Raw genomic sequence first — 20,157 nt, 5'->3', positions numbered from 1 at the left:
CCTCTGTCTTTACTGTGAGCCCTGGATTTTACTGGTGTGACACCATCACATTAAAAATAAGTGTCATTGAAATGTCATAAATTAATGTCAAGGTTATTCAATATACATAGGATGTCTAAGTAGCAAGTGTTTGAAATGATATTTGCAAGTATTAACCTATGAAACTATTTTTATTCCACTGTTATATTTTTGGTTTCGTGGAGAGGTGACAAGTGCAAGAGTGTTTTGGAAAACTGACGCCACAGTGAAACTGCAGCTTCTATCAAACTTGTAACAAGTTAATTTGTTTATCTAGTGTAAAGAGGAAAGATGTAATCAGGGGGAACTAAGGACTAATTGAACAGTAGCAAAATTGGTGTGCACATGGGGACTGGTAAAAAATTTGACATTTTTGAGGTTTAGTAATTGGCCATTAAAAAGTGACACAAGACAGGAGAGATTGTGGCAAAAGGCTACATCTCTAGCTCCATCATACAGACCAGTGGTGCAACACCTCCTTAATCCCAACTCGTCAAATAACGACACCGGGCTTTCTCGCACTTTACACTACGTCAGTTGCTCTGAGCATCAAATAACAACGCCTGGCCAATCTGAGCTGCTTCAGTCATTCATTTAGTGTCATTAAATCACACAGGAGCAGCAGACTGAGTCTGAGATGAGCATGCGCAGCAATAAACTTGCATATGATTAATGTATGTCTGACCCTATAAGCTGTGCATCAGACGGCTCAAATTGCAACTGGTACAGATATAATGTGGTGACAGATTTGAGCTTCCTTGCATGAACTATTCAATACCCCGCCCCTTTCCAATGAAAGCCCCTCTACAGTGATATAAAATGCCCCCGCTGTGACATGGTTCAACGCACAATGGAAAGCTTCACCTTAATAACAGCCTTGCTTCTCTGCAGCGTCAGTAAGTCCTGGTATTCAGTCATTCCTTAGCAGCAAATACAGTTATTATCTCTCTTTGATCCAGAAACGCACCTTTATTTTTTAATATACAAATAAGTTAGTATTTTGTTTTTAATTTACTACTATTTACCCAATTTAAATGTTGCAAATTTGAGGAGTAAATGTCTTGTTGTCTCTGCTGTCTGTTTCAGGCTGTACGTCTGACTCGGTTTCTGTGGAGGTCCAGCCTGGTGAAGAAGTCACACTGCAGTGCACCAACATTACCGTAGAGCCAACTCTGGCTGAGTGGTTCAGACTGATCAACGGAAGCAAGCCCAGCTGCATCTCCTCCATCTACGGTTATGGTAGCGATGTTTTCTACTGTGATGGGTTTCAAAAAGGATTTGAAATGAGCTCCAACATCTCCACTGTCTTTCTCACAATCAAACGGGTGGTATTATCTGACTCTGGACTTTATTTCTGTGGATTCTACAAAGATGAACATACAATCATTTCCTATGCAGTTCATTTAACCGTCCAAGGTAAGATTGGATTTAAGAATTGCCTTGCAGTTATCTTTTTCTCATCGTTTTAACAGTGTATCTCGATAATGTATGAAAACAGCATGAAGACAAAAAACTGCAAACCAAAGCTTATTCCATCAACATTTCTTTTTAGGTAACAGTGAATCTGATGGTGGACTGGACATTAAAACTGAAAGTAAGGTTGTCCTTTTCATTGTAAATGAATGAGCTAGTAATTATTACTATACTTATTCTATTACTTTTCTTGTAGACGAGCCTGATTCAAAGACAGACCTAATGAGTTTGATCCTGGTCGGTCTGATTGTTTTCCTCACCATACTCGTCATTCCTGCTGTTAAAATCAGGAAACTCCAGAAAGGTACAGTAGGAAAATTATTTCTAGCGCATGATGGATAAATCCTCAGTAATATGATCAGTAGTAATTAAATAATCACACTTTGTCTTTTGCCGTTTAGCCGTGAATGAAGAAACGCAGACAGAAAGAAACGAGGTGAACCCAGAACTTTAAATAAACTGTGTTTATGGTTTTAAAGTTAATGCTCAGTGGCATCAAACAGGAAATAGTCCTATTTTAGCTCAATTAAAAATGATCCTGTTAATTCCTACTTTTAAACTCTTAATTTCAGCTATGATCTTTAAAGTGAGGTTCATTAGCCTCCTCACTCTCTTCTTCCTAACACTGATTTCCCCTCTGAAACACACAGCAATGCTCCATCAGCTCAATCAGAAGATTTGTTTGCCTTTTCATTGCATACAGTTACAAACAACAAGCAGTTACAACATTGTTACTTTAAAATGTAAACATAACCACAGTGCAGTGTAGCAAATTAAATAAGTAATTCTGTTTATGAGCTTTTGTCATACACAGACACAGCAAAAAAGGATTTTTGTGAAACTCAGCTACAGTGTGTGTGATGTGACTTTATATACTCTGATTAACAGAATCTGGGATCAGATGAACTGAACTACGCAGCTCTAAGTTTCCAGGCAAAAAGAAGAAGACCTGCATCGGACAGACAGTTGGAGACAAGTGTTGTGTATGCTGCCACCAGATAGACTTTGCTTTATAATGTTCCTCTGCTGGTTTGTTTGGGTCAGTGTTGGAGGAAGGATCTACTTAATAAAATATGTTTAGAATAATATGTCGTTTTTTTCTCACTCATGATTCTTCCTGTCTCTCTCTCTCTCATGGTCAAAGTGTCTATATTTCTTTTTTTGTCTGCTTAATGTGTAATGGAGTCAGGAAGGACACTAATAACTGTCAAACGTACTTGGTCTATGGAGGCGGTGGCGTACACATCACTTGTTTGACAGGAAGAGACAGCACAGTGTGGTCTTAAAACCACTGAGGTGAACATGTCTGAAGTCAAAGCTCTGTAGAAACCATTAACAGTAGCTGTGGAAACTGTCCCACTTGTTTAAATTGGCTCTCTGCAAATGAGGGAAACCTCAAAGATTGTTTCGAGAATAAATAAAGGTTTGTGGTGTGAAAGCAAATGAAGCGGTCTTGTCTCTACCATTAATCATGACATGCGGTCCTATGACCATACTTAAAATGCTTATCTAATCATGTATTAATAAACAACCTAATACACATACTGTATAAGAAGCATTAGCAGCTTTCAAAATATTAACACCAGGGTTTTTTTTATATGAATATAGTACCAAACCCTTGAAAGCTATCTTTTGAAGTAGTTTACTGAAGCTTCCTTTGGGCAACAGTGATACCAGAAACACTGGACAGAACATGCGTTTACACAAAGTGAGATTAGATATTATTTACATTTACATTTACAATTACATTTAGGTCATTTAGCAGATGCTTTTGTCCAAAGCGACTTACAATAAGGACATTTGTCAAAAGAAGGAAACAAAGAAACCACAACGTATCATTGCCGATAAAGTAAGAGCTAAAAATAGAACAAGTGTTAGGTCCTCATCTGTGTAAAGTAGTACTTCAAGAGCAACAGTGCTACGATCAGAGTGCTATAGGTAAGGTTTTTTTTTGGGGGGGGGGGGTGTTAGTGGGTCATGCTATGTAGAGTCGAGGTGAAGTCTGAACAGGTGAGTCTTGAGCCTTTTTCGGAAGATGGCAAATGACTCTGCTGTCCTGACATTAGTCAGGAGTTCGTTCCACCACTGAGGCGCCAGAACAGAGAAGAGTCTGGACTTTGCTGAGCGACATTTGTTTGATTTCAGCGATGGTGGTACCAGCCGGCCAGCTGAAATAGAGGAGCGAAGTGCTCGCATCGGGGCATGAGGTTTGACCAGTGTTTGAAGGTAGACAGGTGCCGTTCCATTGATGGCCCTGAAGGCCAGTGTCATCGTCTTGAATTGGATGCGTGCTGCAACAGGGAGCCAGTGGAGGTCACGGAGGAGGGGGGGTCACATGGGAGAATTTGGGTAGATTGAAGATAAGGCGTGCTGCAGCGTTCTGGATACGCTGCAATGGTTTAATCGCAGAGGCCGGTAATCCGGCCAGGAGAGAGTTGCAGTAGTCAAGGCGGGAGATGACCAGTGCTTGGACCAAGAGTTGCGTTGCATCCTTTGTGAGGAAGGTCCGAATCCTGCGGATATTGTAGAGGGCAAATCTGCAGGATCGGGCCACAGCGGTGATGTTGGGGGTGCAGGATAGTTGGTCATCGAGGATTACACCCAGGTTCCTCGCAGTTGATGACGGCAATACTGTGATGCCCTCGACAGTGACCGACAGGTCCATGCGAGGGCAGTCTTTCCCTGGGAGGAAGAGGAGTTCGGTTTTATTCAGGTTTAGCTTGAGGTGATGTGCAGTTGTCCAGACAGAGATGTCAGCCAGACAGTTCGAGATGCGAGTTGCAATGTGAGTGTCAGAGGACGGGGGAAAAGAGAGGAACAGCTGGGTGTCATCTGCGTAGCAATGGTAGGAGAATCCATGCGATGTGATAACAGAACCTAGTGATCTGGTGTATAGCCAACAGGCTAAGGCAAAGTCAAAAAGGCAAAAACTTGCAAAGGTACATGAAACACACACTTTTCTGCTTTTACAAATAGTTGATTCTCCAGAAGACGCTGAAGCACTCTCCTGACATGACCAACATGGGACTGTTCATCTGGAGAGAAGATCAGGATATCGTCAAGGTAGACAAACACGAACACATTCAACATGTCACGGAGGACATCGTTCACTAGGCCCTGAAACACAGCTGGAGCATTGGTCAACCCAAAAGGCATGACGAGATATTCGTAATGTCCACTAGGAGTATTAAATGCAGTCTTCCACTCGTCCCCCTCCCTAATACGAACCAAATGGTAAGCATTTCTTAAGTCCAGTCTTGAGAAAACCTTAGCATTATGCAATAGTTCAAATGCACTTGAGATTAAGGGGAGGGGGTACCTGTTGCGAATCGTGACAGCATTGAGTGCCCTGTAGTCAATGCAGGGCCGCAGGGTCTTGTCTTTTTTGGCGACGAAGAAAAACCCAGCTCCTGCCGGCAAGGAGGAAGGCCGGATGATTCCTGCAGCCAGGGACTCCTCAATGTACTTCCTCATAGCCTCCTTTTCTGGTGCAGACAGGGAGTACAGACCCCCCCTGGAGGGCGAGGATCCGGGCAGCAGGTCGATGGGGCAATCAGAGGGCCGATGAGGAGGTAAGGAGGTGGCTCGGGTCTTGCTAAAAACCTCCTTGAGATCGTGGTAGCAAGATGGAACCTTGGAGAAGTCCGGAAACTCCGGGTCCGTAGTGGAGGGATCCTGGGAAACCATGGAGATCGAAACCTCTGGAGAATCACCAGATGAGGCGGACTCCGGTAGGACGTTCACTGGAACCCGAGCCGGGGGAAGGCGATGACGACGGCAGTCCTTTCCACAGGAGAGAATTTGACCAGAGGCCCAATTAATGTGGGGATTGTGCGTGGTGAGCCAAGGATAGCCCAGGATGAGGGGATGCTGTGGGGCTTGGAAAACATGAAAACAGATCATCTCAGCGTGGGAGTCGGGGAAAAAGAGTCTCAGAGGTTGAGTGCGGTGAGTAACTTTACATATGATCCGTCCATCCAGGGCGCTGGCCTCGAGCGGCAGATCGAGTGGCAGCATCCTCAGACCAAGACTACTAACGAGACCAATATCCATTAAATTAGCATCCGACCCTGAGTCAACCAGAGCCGGAACCTTAACGGAGGACACAGAAGACTGGAGACACACAGAAGGCAGCAGTCTGGATGTTTTTAAAGGAACTGAAGTTCGTCTCACCTTGTCAGGAGGGCCAGCATTCCTCAGGGGGCAGGCAGCGATGAAATGGCCAGCTTGTCCACAGTATAAACATCGCCTCCCCACCATCCGGCGTTGTCGCTCCGCAGGAGTCAGCTGGGTGCGACCCAACTGCATGGGCTTCTCATGAACAGAAGGGGGAGCCGGTGGCGGACCCTCAGGAGAAAGAGCACGCCAAGGGACCGAGGACGACGAGGAACGGCTGGAACGCTGCCCCCAGTGAAGCGGAGGCGAAGTGGGGGCACAATAGTAGCCTTTCCGTCTCTCACACAGTCTTTTGTCGATCTTCACCGCCAGGGCAATGAGAGAATCCAAATCGGCTGGTAAATCCACAGGCACCAGGTAGTCCTTTAATGGGTCTGAAAGACCGCCCAAAAACGCGTCATACAATGCGGCCTCATTCCAGTCACTCTCTGCCGCGAGAATGCGAAACTCGATGGCGTAGTCTGACACATGCCTTTTGCCTTGCCGGAGACGCACCAAAGCTCGAGCAGCCTCCCTCCCAGGAACAATGTTCTGGAAAATCTGAGTCAGTGAAGTGGTAAAGGCGGACAAGGAACTACACACCGGAGAGCCTCTGCTCCATTCTGCAGTGGCCCAGGTCTCCGCTCTCCCCGTAAGATGGGAGATGATGTATGCAATCTTGGAGCGGTCTGTAGGGAACGCTGCAGCCTGCAGTTCAAAATGCAAATCACACTGGGTGAGAAAGGCTTTGCAGTCACCTGAATCCCCGGAGAAGCGTTCAGGCCGGGAGAGGTGAAGAGGCAGAGGAGCGGGAGTGGACAACACAACCGGAGCGGCAGGTTCAGCGGCAGACCCCGAAGAAGAAGCAGCCTCTGTGGAGAGAGCCACAGGACTGTGCAGCCCCCTCATCTGATCCATAAGGCTGTTGAGCTGGTTACCAAAACCGGCCAACAGGAACTCCTGATGGCTCGTCATCTCCTTCAGTTCATGCCGAAGGGTAGAAATTTGCTGGTCCTGGTCTTGGATCTTGCTCGCCTGGGCTTGCAAAACATCAACAAGGGTCCCTGAGCCCGCTGGGTCCATTCTTGGCCAGTTCGTACTGTAACGAACACAGGTAGGACCCAAGAAGGCAGGCTCGACTCGAGATGAATCAGAAAAATGGTTTTAATTACAGCAGAGGTCGGTACACGGGTGTTCAGTCCACAAAGGCAAAGGTACAAAATCCAACAGGCTAAGGCAAAGTCAAAAAGGCAAAAACTGGTCACACTGGGAAGGCTCACAAGAAAAAACTCTACAGAAATCGCTGGAACGCTGACACAAGGGACAAGACGAACTGGCAACAAGAGGAAAAGCACACACAGACTAAATACTCTGGGGGGGAAGGGAGATAACGAGACCCAGGTGCAGCACATTAGGGCAGGGTAGGCAATCACACAGGAGGGCAGGAAGTTAAGGGACCTGAAACGAGACAACAAATGAGTAACCAAAATAAAACAGGAAGTACGAGACTAGAAACACTGGGAGGACAGACAAACCACTATACACCACGACGGGGCGTGACACCACCTCCATGTTCCGTGTTGTCCCTTGTTTATCACTCATACCAGCTAGGCAGCTACGGCGTTTCGCGGGTAGCTTCAGCTCTCGCGTTGTTTGAGAGACGCTGGTGTAATGCCGCCAACCGCTTCAAAGTCTCGCGATACCCGATCCATGACTCTATAACCGATTCATCTAGGAATTCATTGATAATTCATATCGATTGAGGAGGCTGCTACCGATGCATCCGTATCTCTCACTTGTTGAACCGAATATCCGGTCGCATCGGTTTATCCTTTACAACCCTAGTATTAACCTTTCAAACAATTTTTATTCCACTGTTATATTTTCGGTTTCGTGGAGAGGTAACAAGTGCGACAGTGTTTTGGAAAATTGGCGCCACAGTGAAACTGCAGCTACTATCAAACTTGTAACAAGTTCATTTGTTTATTTGAGTTGTTTAATTAAACAGTAGCAAAATTGGTGTGCACATGGGGACTGGTGAAAAATTTGAAATTTTAGAGGTTTCGTAATCGGCCTCAAAAAAGTGACACAACACAGGAGAGTTTGTGGCAAAAGGCTACATCTCTAGCTCCATCATACAGACCAGTGGTGCAACACCTCCTCACTCCCAACTCGTCAAATAACGATGCCTGGCCAATCTGAGCCACTTCAGTCATTCATTCAGTGTCATTAAAACACACAGGAGCAGCAGACTGACTCTGAGATGAGCATGGGAAGCAACAATCTTGCATGTGATTAATGTATGTCTGACCCTATAAGCTGTGCATCAGACGGGTCAAATTGCAACTGGTACAGATATTATGTGGTGACAGATTTGAGCTTCCTTGCATAAACTATTCAATACCCCGCCCCTTTCCAATGAAAGCCCCTCTACAGTGATATAAAATGCCCCTGCTGTGACATGGTTCAACGCACAATGGAAAGCTTCACCTTAATAACAGCCTTGCTTCTCTGCAGCGTCAGTAAGTCCTGGTATTCAGTCATTCCTTAGCAGCAAATACAGTTATTATATCTCTTTTATCCAGAAACCCACCTTTATTTTTTCAAATGCTGATTAGATAGTATTTTGTTTTGAATTTACTACAATTTAACAAACTTGAAATGTTGCAAATTTGAGGAGTAAATGTCTTGTTGTCTCTGCTGTCTGTTTCAGGCTGGATGTCTGACTCGGTTTCTGTGGAGGTCCAGCCTGGTGAAGAAGTCACACTGCAGTGCCCCAACATTACCGTAAAGCCAACTCTGACTGAGTGGTTCAGACTGATCAACGGAAGCAAGCCCAGCTGCATCTCCTCTATGTTCATGTATGGTGGCGATAATTTCTACTGTGATGGGTTTCAAGAAGGATTTGAAATGAGCTCCAACATCTCCACTGTCTTTCTCACAATCAAGCGGGTGGTAGTATCTGACTCTGGACTGTATTTCTGTGGATTCTACAAGGATGCACATACAATCATTTCCTATGCAGTTCATTTAATCGTCCAAGGTAAGATTGGAGTTAAGAATTGCCTTGCAGTTATCTTTTTCTCATCATTTTAACAGTGTATCTCGATAATGTATGAAAACAGCATGAAGACAAACAAACTGCAAACCAAAACTTATTCCATCAACATTTATTTTTAGGTAACAGTGAATTTGATGGTGGACTGGACATTAAAACTGAAAGTAAGGTTGTCCTTTTCATTGTAAATGAATGAGCTAGTAATTATAACTATACTTATTCTATGACTTTTCTTGTAGACGAGCCTGATTCAAAGACAGACCTAATGAGTTTGATCCTGGTCGGTCTGACTGTTTTCCTCACCATACTCGTCATTGTTCCTGCTGTTAAATTCAGGAAACTCCAGAAAGGTACAGTAGGAAAATTATTTGTAGCGCATGATGGATAAATCCTCAGTAATATGATCAGTAATAATTAAATAATCACACTTGTCTTTTGCCGTTTAGCCGTGAATGAAGAAACGCAGACAGAAAGAAACGAGGTGAACCCAGAACTTTAAATAAACTGTGTTTATGGTTTTCAAGTTAATGCTCAGTGGCATCAAACAGGAAATAGTCCTCTTTGAGCTCAATTAAAAAATATCTTGTTAGTTCCTACTTTTAAACTCGAATTTCAGCTGTGATCTTTAAACTGAGGTTCATTAGGTTCCTCACTCTCTTCTTCCTAACATTGATTTCCCCTCTGAAACACACAGGAATGCTCCATCAGCTCAATCAGAAGATTTGTTTTACCTTTTCATTGCATACAGTTACAAACAACAAGCAGTTACAACCAGTGTTGGGCAAGTTACTTCAAAAGCGTAATGCATTATTTATTACTTGTTACTGTCATTTCAAAGTAATTAGTTACATTACAATATTACTGTCTTTGAATTGTAAGGCATTACACTACTTTTACATTACTTTTGCATTACTTTTCGCCAAAATAAATGGAAATATGGATTTTTTGTTCTCAATAGATCTTCTTGTGTTCAATGCAGCTCATTTCACAGCAGGATGTGATGTTTTTCGCTTCAAAATAAAAGAACGAAAAATGGAAAATGACTCGTATCCCGTTATTCGTTTAAAAAACGGAAAACGACTCAGATAACTGATATTAGATATTGTGTTCATGAATGGGATTCGGGGATGAAATAACAGGGCCATTTTTCATTCCAGATTTGCCGTTCGTCTTTTTTAATGACCTTGAAGGCGCTGTGTTATGCTGCGAAATTACCTGAAAGCCTACCTGAGACATTTAGGGGGAGCTCTAAATAAACGCTCTGACAGCGCCTGACGCTCGCGTTTTGAAGTTAACCTACTGTTTTAAACTCGCACCTAGAGCGTTATGACGCGGACATAAAAGCGGTTCAAAACCGACGGGGAGAATCGGAGCCTGCCTCTATTTATTACTTGTTACTGTAAATGACAGCGCTTAATTAACATAGTGTAGAGTTACACGGACCGGCTTTCACACTTTTCCAAAAGTGGAGCGTATGCCCATCTCGCGATCGCGAATGTAGAGTCAATCGATTTTGGGTTTAAAATGCATTGTAACGCGCGTTACTGAGATTTGTACCGAGTAAAATATTACCAGTTTTTTTTTTGTAATGCCTTACATTACCGCGTTACAGCAAAACGTAATGCATTACAGTAATGCATTACTTTTGTAACGCGTTACTCCCAACACTGGTTACAACATTGTTACTTTAAAATGTAAACATAGCCACAGTGCGGTGTAGCTCATTCTGTTTACGAGCTTTTGTCATACACAGACACCACAAATAAGGGGTTTTGTGAAACTCAGCTACAGTGTGTGTGTGTGTGTGATGTGACTTAATATACTCTGATTAACAGAATCTGGGACCAGATGAACTGAACTACGCAGCTCTAAGTTTCCAGGCAAAAAGAAGAAGGCCTGCATCGGACAGAGAGCTGGAGACAAGTGTTGTGTATGCTGCCACCAGATAGACTTTGCTTTATAATGTTCCTCTGCTGGTTTGTTTGGTTCAGTGTTGGAGGAAGGATCTACTTAATAAAACATGTTTAGAATGATATGTCTGTTTTTTCTCGCTCATGATTCTTCCTGTCTCAAAGTGTCTATATTTCTTTTTTTGTCTGCTTAATGTGTAATGGAGTCAGGAAGGACACTAATAACTGTCAAACGTACTTGGTCTGTGGAGGGTGTGGCGTACACATCACTTGTTTGACAGGAAGAGACAGCACAGTGTGGTCTTAAAACCACTGAGGTGAACATGTCTGAAGTCAAAGCTCTGTGGAAACCATCAACAGTAGCTGTGGAAACTGTACCACTTGTTTAAATTGGCTCTTTGCAAATGAGGGAAACCTCAAAGATTCTTTAGAGAATAAATAAAGGTTTGTGGTGTGAAAGCAAATGAAGCGGTCGTGTCTCTACCATTAATCAAAACATGCAGTCCTATGATCATACTTATAATGCTTATCTAATCATGTATTAATAAAGAACCTAATACATATACTGTATCAGAAGCATTAATGTACTGCATAAACTGTTAATATAATAATATATAATGTATCTTCCCCACGTTTGGATATGTTTGACAATGCATCATTTATTTCCCTCGGTCTGGTCCAAATTAACCCAAATATCAACTAGCCAGCAGATAGGACTCAGGAACACAATGTAACTGAAGAAGTGATGCTTCATCATATTAATCTACTTCTTGTACTAAAAATATTACACCATGGTTTTTTATATGAATATAGCACCAAACCCTTGAAAGCTATCTTTTGAAGTTGTTTAATGAAGCTTCCTTCAGGAACAGTGATACCAGAAACACTGGACAGAACTTGCAATTACACAAAGTGAGATTAGATAATATCACTTCTTCTGAACCGACACCTTACCGTGGCGGAGGGGTTTGAGCACCTGAATGATCCTAGGAGCTATGTTGTCCGGGGCTTAATGCCCCTGGTAGGGTCTCCCAAGGCAAACAGGTCCTAGGTGACAGGTCAGACTAAGAGCGGTTCCAAAGCCCTTAATGAAGAAGTTAAAATCGAGGAAGTTCACGTCGCCCGGATTGGCGTCACCGGGGCCCCACCCTGGAGCCAGGCCCGGGGTTGGGGCTCGCAGGCGAGTGCCTGGTGGCCGGGTCTGTGCCCACGGGACCCGGCCTGGCACAGCCCGAAAGAGCGACGTGGGCCCGCCCTCCTGTAGGCCCACCACCCGCAGGAGGGTTCAGAAGGGGCCGGTGCGGTGGGATTTGGGTGGCTGTCCTGGGCGGGTGCCCCGGCGACCCAATCCCCGGATGGTGACTCTAGCCATGGGGACATGGAATGTCACCTCACTGGGGGGTAAAGAGCCTGAGCTAGTGCGGGAGGTAGAGCGCTACCGGCTACAGGTAGTCGGGCTCACCTCCACGCACAGTCTGGGCTCTGGCCAACTCCTTGAGAGAGGCTGGACTCTCTTCTACTCTGGAGTTGCCCGCGGTGAAAGGCGCCGAGCTGGTGTGGGCTTGCTCATAGCCCCCCAGCTCGGCCGCCATGTGTTGGAGTTTTCCCCGGTGAACGAGAGGGTCGTTTCCCTGCGCCTTCGGGCCGGGGATAGGTCTCTCACTGTTGTTTCGGCCTATGGGCCAAACGGCAGTGCAGAGTACCCGGCCTTCTTGGAGTCCTTGGGAGGGGTACTTCAGAGTGCTCCAACCGGGGACTCCATTGTTTTACTGGGGGACTTCAACGCTCACGTGGGCAACGACAGTGTTACCTGGAGGGGCGTGATTGGGAGGAACGGCCTCCCCGATCAGAACCCGAGTAGGGTTCTGTTATTGGACTTCTGTGCTGGTCACGGTTTGTCCATAACGAACACCATGTTCAAACATAAGGGTGTCCATCAGTGCACATGGCACCAGGACACCCTAGGCCGGAGGTCAATGATCGACTTCGTGGTTGTGTCATCTGACCTCCGGCCGTATGTTTTGGACACTCGGGTGAAGAGAGGGGCTGAGCTGTCAACTGATCACCACCTGGTGGCGAGTTGGATCCGCTGGCAGGGGAGGAAGCTGGACAGACTTGGCAGACCTAAACGCGTTGTGAGGGTCTGCTGGGAACGTCTGGTGGAACCCTCTGTCAGGGAGGTCTTCAACTCCCACCTCCGGGAGAGCTATGACCAGATCCCGAGGGAGGCTGGGGACATTGAGTCCGAATGGACCTTGTTCTCTGCTTCCATTGTTGACGCGGCTGTTCGAAGCTGTGGCCGTAAGGTCTCCGGTGCCTGTCGTGGTGGCAATCCCCGAACCCGGTGGTGGACACCGGAGGTAAGGGATGCTGTCAAGCTGAAGAAGGAGTCCTACCGAACCTGGTTGGCTCGATGGACTCCCGAGGCAGCTGACGGGTACCGGCAGGCCAAGCGTGCTGCAGCACGGGCGGTCGCTGAAGCAAAAGTTCGGGGAGGCCATGGAGGAGGACTATCTGGAAAACCATCCGGCGCCTTAGGAAGGGGAAGCAGCCCTCCACCAACACTGTTTACGGTGGAGGTGGGGAGCTGCTGACTTCGACTGGGGATATCGTCGGGCGGTGGAAGGAATACTTCGAGGATCTCCTCAACCCCACTGACACGTACTCCCATTGGGGAAGCAGAGGCTGGAGACTCAGAGGTTCATCCACCCATTACACGGGCTGAAGCCACCGAGGTAGTTAAGAAGCTCCCCGGTGGCAAGGCACCGGGGGTGGATGAGATCCACCCTGAGTACCTCAAGTCTCTGGATGTTGTGCGGCTGTCTTGGTTGACACGTCTCTGCAACATCGCGTGGCAGTCGGGGACAGTGCCTCTGGACTGGCAGACCGGGGTGGTGGTCCCTCTATTCAAAAAGGGGGACCGGAGGGTGTGTTCCAACTATCGGGGGATCACACTTCTCAGCCTCCCCGGGAAAGTCTACTCCAGGGTGCTGGAGAGGAGAATTAGGCCGATAGTCGAACCTTGGATCCAGGAGGAACAATGCGGTTTTCGTCCTGGCCGTGGAACACTGGACCAGCTCTATACCCTCCGCAGGGTGCTCGAGGGTTCATGGGAGTTTGCCCAACCAGTCCACATGTGTTTTGTGGACTTGGAGAAGGCATTCGACCATGTCCCTCATGGCATTCTGTGGGAGGTACTTCGGGAGTACGGGGTCGGGGGCCCTCTGCTAAGGGCTGTTCGGTCCCTGTATGACCAGAGCAGGAGCTTGGTTCGCATTGCCGGCAGTAAGTCAGACCTGTTCCAGGTGCATGTTGGACTCCGGCAGGGCTGCCCTTTGTCACCGGTCCTGTTCATTATTTTTATGGACAGGATTTCTAGGCGCAGCCGTGGGCCGGAGGGGATCTGGTTCGGGAGCCACTGGATTTCATCCCTGCTTTTTGCGGACGATGTGGTCTTGTTGGCTCCTTCGAGCCAGGACCTCCAGCATGTCCTGGGGCGGTTTGCAGCCGAGTGTGAAGCAGCCGGGATGAGGATTAGCACCTCCAAATGGAGGAGTTTAAGTATCTTGGGGTCTTGTTCACGAGTGAGGGAAGGATGGAACGCGAGATTGACAGGCGGATCGGTGCAGCGGCTGCAGTAATGCGGTCGCTGTATCGGTCCGTCGTGGTAAAGAGAGAGCTAAGCCGAAAGTCGAAGCTCTCGGTTTACCGGTCAATCTACGTTCCTACCCTCACCTATGGTCATGAACTTTGGGTCATGACCGAAAGAATAAGATCCCGGATACAAGCGGCCAGGCATGCCCCACCGGGAGGAGACCCCGAGGAAGACCCAGGACACGCTGGAGTGACTTTGTCACCCGGCTGGCCTGGGAACGCCTTGGGGTCCTCCCGGAGGAGCTAGGGGAAGTGTCCGGGGAGAGGGAAGTCTGGGCGTCCCTGCTCAGGCAGCTGCCCCCGCGACCCGGTACCGGATAAGCGGAAGAAAATGGATGGATGGATGGATGAAGGTATACTTGATGACACCGAGAGCAGTGCATTTAGATAAGTTAACTGTTTATGCAAACCTGTTTCAAAAGTCAGTTCACTTATAATATTTCACTTTGATACAGCGACAAAACAGGAGGATTCAGGAGTTTCCTCTTCCTGTTAGGAGAATAGTGTCATTTGAAAAAAAAAAAAAATTAACAGTAAAGTGTCTTTGAGGCTTCATAAAACATTCCATTTATTACAATTTTTATATTTCTGAATATTATATGTTATGTTAAGTGTTATTTTCTTAATTGCTGGAGACTTTTAAAGCTCCCTTCCAGAAACACATGCTGTAAAATGTACATTCTGTCGATCTTGATTTCTACACAAAGAGAAGACTTATAGATTGTAAAAAAAGACTAAAATTGCATCTAATAGTTAAGCTATCTTCCTTGTCATTGAGCTTGATTGGAGTTTAGTCTCTTAGCTGTCTGAATGTATTGAAGGTTTTTATGATGAGTCCAAACCAGGAATGGCAGCTTGGTCCTGTCCAGCCAGTGTCTTCAAGAGCCAGCTTGACCGCCAAGAGCTCCCTGTTGCCAATGTCATAGTTTGTCACAGCTGGAGATAGGTGCTGAGAGAAGAAGGCGCAGGGATGGAGTTTCCGGTCGGTGGTGGCACTTCACGACAAGACGGCCCTCACTCCCACATAGGAAGTGTCCACTCCCATGGCAAACTGTCAGTCAGAATCAGGACCTTGAAGGATGGGGGCAAAGGTAAATCTTGCCTTGAGTGTCCGAAAAGTCTGTTCATCAGCTTGGGTCCAGTGGAAGGGGAACTTCGAAGAGGATAGAGCCATGAGGGGGCGGCGACTTGTGAAGCAGCAGTAAAAATTGGTAAACTGAAGAATTGTTGGAGCTGCTTCTGGAAGTCAGAAACGGCCCAGGAAGTGACCACAGAGACTTTAGCCGGGTTCATCTAGATATTGACCTGTGCAACGATGTACCGCAGGGAGGAGATGGAGGAGGCATTGAACTCACACTTTTCTGCCTTAACAAACAGCGGGTTTTCCAGAAGAAACTGCAGAACAGTCTGTACGTGGTGGACGTGTTCGTCCTGGGACTTGGAGTAGATAAGGATGTCATCAGGGTAAACAAACACATAGGGCCCTAGTTTAGTGGTGCAGCACAGGGTGGCGCAGGGTGGCAGAGTTGGCGCAATGCAAGTTTCGACCAGCGCAGCCTTGCGCACGGTCCGTTTGGCAGTTTGGTGGATCGCCTGCGCCGAGATGGGTGTGGTGGCGCAGCAGGGGGAGGCGTCACAGATTCAGCTTGGCGCAGCGGAATTTTCGCTGCAAAAAGCCTCACCGAGACTGTGCCGAAAACCCGCCAGCTCCAACCTGGGGTCCGTTTCACAAAGCAGGTTTAGTGAAAACTCTGAGTCTGTTAACCCTGAAATCAGAGAAACTCTGAGTTTTCCGTTTCACAAAGCTAGGTAACTCAAACCAGAGAAAGAGGGGTAACTCTAGCCTGTTTCACAGAGAGAGGTAACTTAACCTCTCGGTCAGTTACCATGGTAACTTACTCTTTGAACCTAACCTGGTCGGGACCAGGTTTTTCCTCAACAAACCTCGAGTTTCTCTCTGTCTCCGCCCTCTTTCAGCCACACACGGTATTTGATTTCCTCATTCAGTCGGCAGGCGAGTTTTGGCGTACTATAGTTCTGCCATGTGTTTGTGAGTAAATCATCAGTCAGTACCTGTTCATAATAATTTTTTGTAGGTGGCGACTATTTTCACCATCATGGCATGTCCTTTTGATAATGATCCCGTGGATGAAGGCGCAGCGTTACTGCGCAGAGAATTAAACATTCGTCGGCAGATGATTATCAGACCGCGCCTAGATGTTCTTGCATTTCCAAACAATTATCTTTTTGAGCGCTACCGTTTCACATCACAGTCCATCATTTACATACACAACCTTATCCGTCCTTACATTTGCAATCTGACTAACAGAAGTCATGCTCTCACATCCCAGCAGGTATTATGTGTTGCGCTGCGTTTTTTGGCAAACGGGAGTTTTTTGTACAACATCGGAGATGCAGAGCACTTGAGTAAGGCAACTGTATGCAGAGCGGTCAGAAAGGTGTGCCTCGCGCTGAAACGGCTACTGCCTGTTTTTGTTGTTTTCCCTGGGCACAAACCTGTCAGAGCCATCAAGGAGGAGTTCCACAGGATTGCAGGTGAATGATGTAGAGATCCATTAAATTAATATTAAATAATATTCTGTTAATGACATTGTGCTGCAACCTCAGACTGGGATTATTAATTGTAATTTATTTCAGGATTTCCCAGTGTGATTGGATGCATAGATGGCACACACATCCCCATCACGGCTCCGTCACAGAATGAAGTGGATTATGTGAATAGGAAGTCCATTCACAGCATAAATGTGCAGGTACATGTGGATTGAGTATACTGTTTCAAAATGATGAAGACTGCATCATAATTCAACATCTGTCATTCTCTGCACTGTCAAGATCGTATGTGATGCTGCACACATAATTTGTAATGTGGAGGCCAAGTGGCCTGGGTCTGTTCATGACTCAAGAATGTATCGCGAGTCTAACCTGAGCAACAGGCTGCAACGTGGTAAGCAGCCTAATGATTAGCACAATACTGTATAACTCACTTGTCTCCCTCCTTTTAATATACTCTACTATACATAACAGGAGAGTTTGATGGCCATCTGCTGGGTGACAGGGGTTACCCATGCCAGCCGAGGCTGCTGACCCCTTACCCTGACCCTGAACCAGGCCCCCAACCGAACTTCAACCGGGCTCACTGCAGGACGAGAGCCCGGGTTGAGATGACCATAGGCCTGCTGAAAGCCCGTTTCCAGTGCCTACGTCACCTCAGGGTGACCCCTGAGAGGGCCTGTGATATTATTGTGGCATGTGTTGTTCTTCATAATATTGCTACTATTAGAGGAGAGCAACACCCTGCCCTACAAATTGAAGACGCTGATGATGACGACCCCATCCACCTGTCAGCTATGCAGGACGGCAGAGCAGTCAGGGACACAATATGTCATCATCACTTCAGTGACTGAGTCACCATCATCACCACCACCAACGTCAAATAAAGACATATTACACATTTCATTTGGTCTTCTTTATTTCCTGCAAATTAAAGATCTAGTTTAGGTAATGTTCCAATAGTTAACATAATTAACATAATTCACCTGCGACCATGTACCAACCTCTAACTTGTGCTCCAGTATTTGAATTTCCAAGTCTGCCTTTCTAATCTGCCGATCCAAGTACTGCATTTCTTTGTCTGTTTTTTGTATTTTTTTCAGCAGGTGAATTTTATAAATGTCTTTTACTGGTAACTGGGAATACATACAAGGAGGACATTATACAGTTGCACATGAATTCACAGAATGAATCTCTGGTGTTAACTGAACATCCATCTCACTGTGTCAATCTCTGCAGTGGAAGTTGAGGGACCCTCCTGCTGCTGCCCAGCCATGCTCTGTTAAAAAAGGATGAGAGTGTGTTAATACTTCAGTGTAGGCTAAATGTCACTCTATATTCCACCACAATGTTAATAAATGTAAATGGGAAGAGAACTATCAGTAATATATCAACATGTTACCTCTATAGGCCTTTCTGGATCCCCCTCGGTAAAGGCAGCAGACACCGTTTCCTCATACTCTTCATCCTAGATGAGTGATACGTTTCAGTATATTTAAACTACCATTTGACAAAATCTTTGGATTATTGCTACTTACAGTGGCAAGGTCTGCTGTGGCATGAGGGGGCTCCACCAGGCAGACAGCACCATCAGAATCTGTTGGGACAAAATTAAAAACAAAGTCATGAAAGGGAAATAAATAGGCTTTAGATAGATAGAGATAGATAGATCTAGGCATAATACATTTTATGAAAGCACTTGTGTCTTGGGGGGTGAGCTCAGATGATGAGCTCCCTCCCGGGATTCCCTCTGCCACTGGCCTTCCTACATTTTGGCTGAGAGCCAGCTCCTCTGCCTCCGTTAGAGGAGGCGGTGCGGGGCCACCCCCCGTTTTACGGGCGTCCGCTTTCTTTCTGTTGGCTGAGTAGAAGTCTGTGTTAGTTTAAATAGCCTATATATTTAACAGAACATGATACAGATGAGAAGGCATTAATGTGTATGAAAACATTATGTTGGGGATAAACAACTGTACAGTCAAACAGCCACTTAATATTTAGCTACTTTACAATGTCAAACATAATCAAAATGAGGTACCGCCGTGAGATTATGCCGAGGTCTTACCTGTTTGAACAATGTTTTTATGTTTCATCTTCAGCTGCTGCCAAGTTCGCTTCTCCCCCATGGGATTGCACCTAAATGAAATTAATTACTAGGCTGCACTCAGTGTCACCCTGTAATATTATTGTGATTGCAAAGGACTACATTAAAACTTACGCATTGACCCGAGCAGCAATTTTCTCCCACGCCGTCTCCCTCGCTTTAGCTGCTGCAGCGGTGTTACACTTGCTTCGAAAAACGTCGTCAAACTCACCGTATGAGCGCATCAGAATTTCGAGCTCAAGTGGGGTGAAAAATGACGCCCGCCGCTTCCCTGTTGCCATGGTGTCTCGTCGAATCGGTGCTCCATTGATGCGGTCTTTTTATACTTGTGGTGCACGAGCTTAACTCCAGGTGAAACTACTCCGAGTTGATCAACCTAACTCAAATCAGCTGTTCTGGAACCGAAAACTCAGAGTTTCCTATCTCAGAGTAGATCAACTCAGAGTTCAGGGTTACACTCAGAGTTTGTTGAACCTGCTTTGTGAAACGGGCCCCTGGTCTACTCTCGGCGCAAGGCGAATTACAGCTGGCGGAGTGGCAGTTTGTCTGACCGGCGCGCAGTGCGCACATGTCACCAAGACCTCACAGGCAGGTTTCCACAGTTCCAGGCACATTTAAATGCAATAAATAATCACAACAAACACTATTTAATGCAACTAATTGAATCAACACGTGAATTTATATCTATATAGATTGTCCCGTCACATCTGACGTCAGATCAAAGGCGGATGGCACGCGTAACGGAAACTTAGCCTGACTGAATAACACAGCTGAAACTTGGACCTCTCGGACCAAAACATCAGTTTCATCCTGGGAAAAGTTTGGCTGTTAAATGCGTCTATGCCTGAAAAAATCTTTAAAAAAAAATACAGCACTTTTGGGGATGGTGTTCTGCTTGAGCGCAGCTCGTGCCTGGTCTCGTGCCTTGGCAGCCTGTTGTCAATGTCTGTAGAGAAACGCGCAACTTTGCCGCGAGTTGGAACCGGAGTTGGGGCTGCAGCTGGTCTGAGCAGCGCGCGAGGTCCCGGTGTCCCGCCGTTCTGGTGTTGGTCGGGGAATCCGGTGCAGCTGTGGAGCGCAGATGATGAAGACGGTGATGATGATGATGATGAATGGCCCAGCCGGTTCGTGCAGGCACCGGGTTCTCGCCACCATTATGTGTACTGCTGTGCGCCCTGACCCTGTTTTGTGATGTTTTGTTACATGCCTGAAATGTG

At 46.3% G+C, this 20,157-nt stretch overlaps 3 protein-coding genes and 1 long non-coding RNA gene across 5 annotated transcripts; 3 read left to right on the top strand and 1 right to left on the bottom strand.

The window, feature by feature from the left end:
- Positions 1-868: 868 nt before the first annotated feature.
- Positions 869-2,920, top strand: LOC311009129 (uncharacterized protein; the record flags this gene model as incomplete). Its single annotated transcript, XM_084003102.1, has 6 exons — positions 869-914; positions 1,105-1,434; positions 1,571-1,612; positions 1,688-1,795; positions 1,893-1,927; positions 2,380-2,920. The coding sequence occupies 6 exons, from the start codon at positions 869-871 to the stop codon at positions 2,491-2,493; spliced, it is 675 nt and encodes a 224-aa protein (XP_083859228.1). The 3' UTR covers positions 2,494-2,920.
- A 5,215-nt stretch (positions 2,921-8,135) lies between these two features.
- Positions 8,136-11,068, top strand: LOC311008596 (uncharacterized protein). The gene is made up of 6 exons (XM_084002323.1): positions 8,136-8,168; positions 8,360-8,689; positions 8,827-8,868; positions 8,944-9,054; positions 9,151-9,185; positions 10,540-11,068. Exons 2-6 carry the CDS (start codon positions 8,365-8,367, stop codon positions 10,651-10,653), a joined length of 627 nt encoding a protein of 208 aa, XP_083858449.1. The 5' UTR covers positions 8,136-8,168; positions 8,360-8,364; the 3' UTR covers positions 10,654-11,068.
- Positions 11,069-16,727: 5,659 nt separating this feature from the next.
- Positions 16,728-17,383, top strand: LOC311009220. The gene is made up of 4 exons (XR_014596625.1): positions 16,728-16,824; positions 16,927-17,039; positions 17,122-17,233; positions 17,314-17,383. It is a non-coding gene; the product is annotated as an uncharacterized lncRNA (long non-coding RNA).
- Positions 17,384-17,455: 72 nt separating this feature from the next.
- Positions 17,456-19,413, bottom strand: LOC311008592 (uncharacterized protein). 2 transcript variants are annotated; one of them, XM_084002318.1, is made up of 7 exons: positions 19,055-19,413; positions 18,902-18,972; positions 18,524-18,700; positions 18,378-18,436; positions 18,242-18,307; positions 18,062-18,118; positions 17,456-17,975 (listed from the first exon to the last, which is right to left on the bottom strand). In XM_084002318.1, exons 1-7 carry the CDS (start codon positions 19,219-19,221, stop codon positions 17,784-17,786), a joined length of 789 nt encoding a protein of 262 aa, XP_083858444.1. In that variant the 5' UTR covers positions 19,222-19,413; the 3' UTR covers positions 17,456-17,783. The 2 variants fall into 2 exon arrangements, with proteins under 2 accessions (XP_083858444.1, XP_083858445.1); XM_084002319.1 differs by having other exon boundaries at positions 17,456-18,118.
- Between the last annotated feature and the right edge of the window lie 744 nt (positions 19,414-20,157).

The sequence above is a fragment of the Eutrigla gurnardus genome (assembly GCF_963514095.1).
Source record: "Eutrigla gurnardus genome assembly, chromosome: 23".
Taxonomy (NCBI): domain Eukaryota; kingdom Metazoa; phylum Chordata; class Actinopteri; order Perciformes; family Triglidae; genus Eutrigla; species Eutrigla gurnardus.
This window is presented reverse-complemented; position numbering and strand designations above follow the sequence as displayed.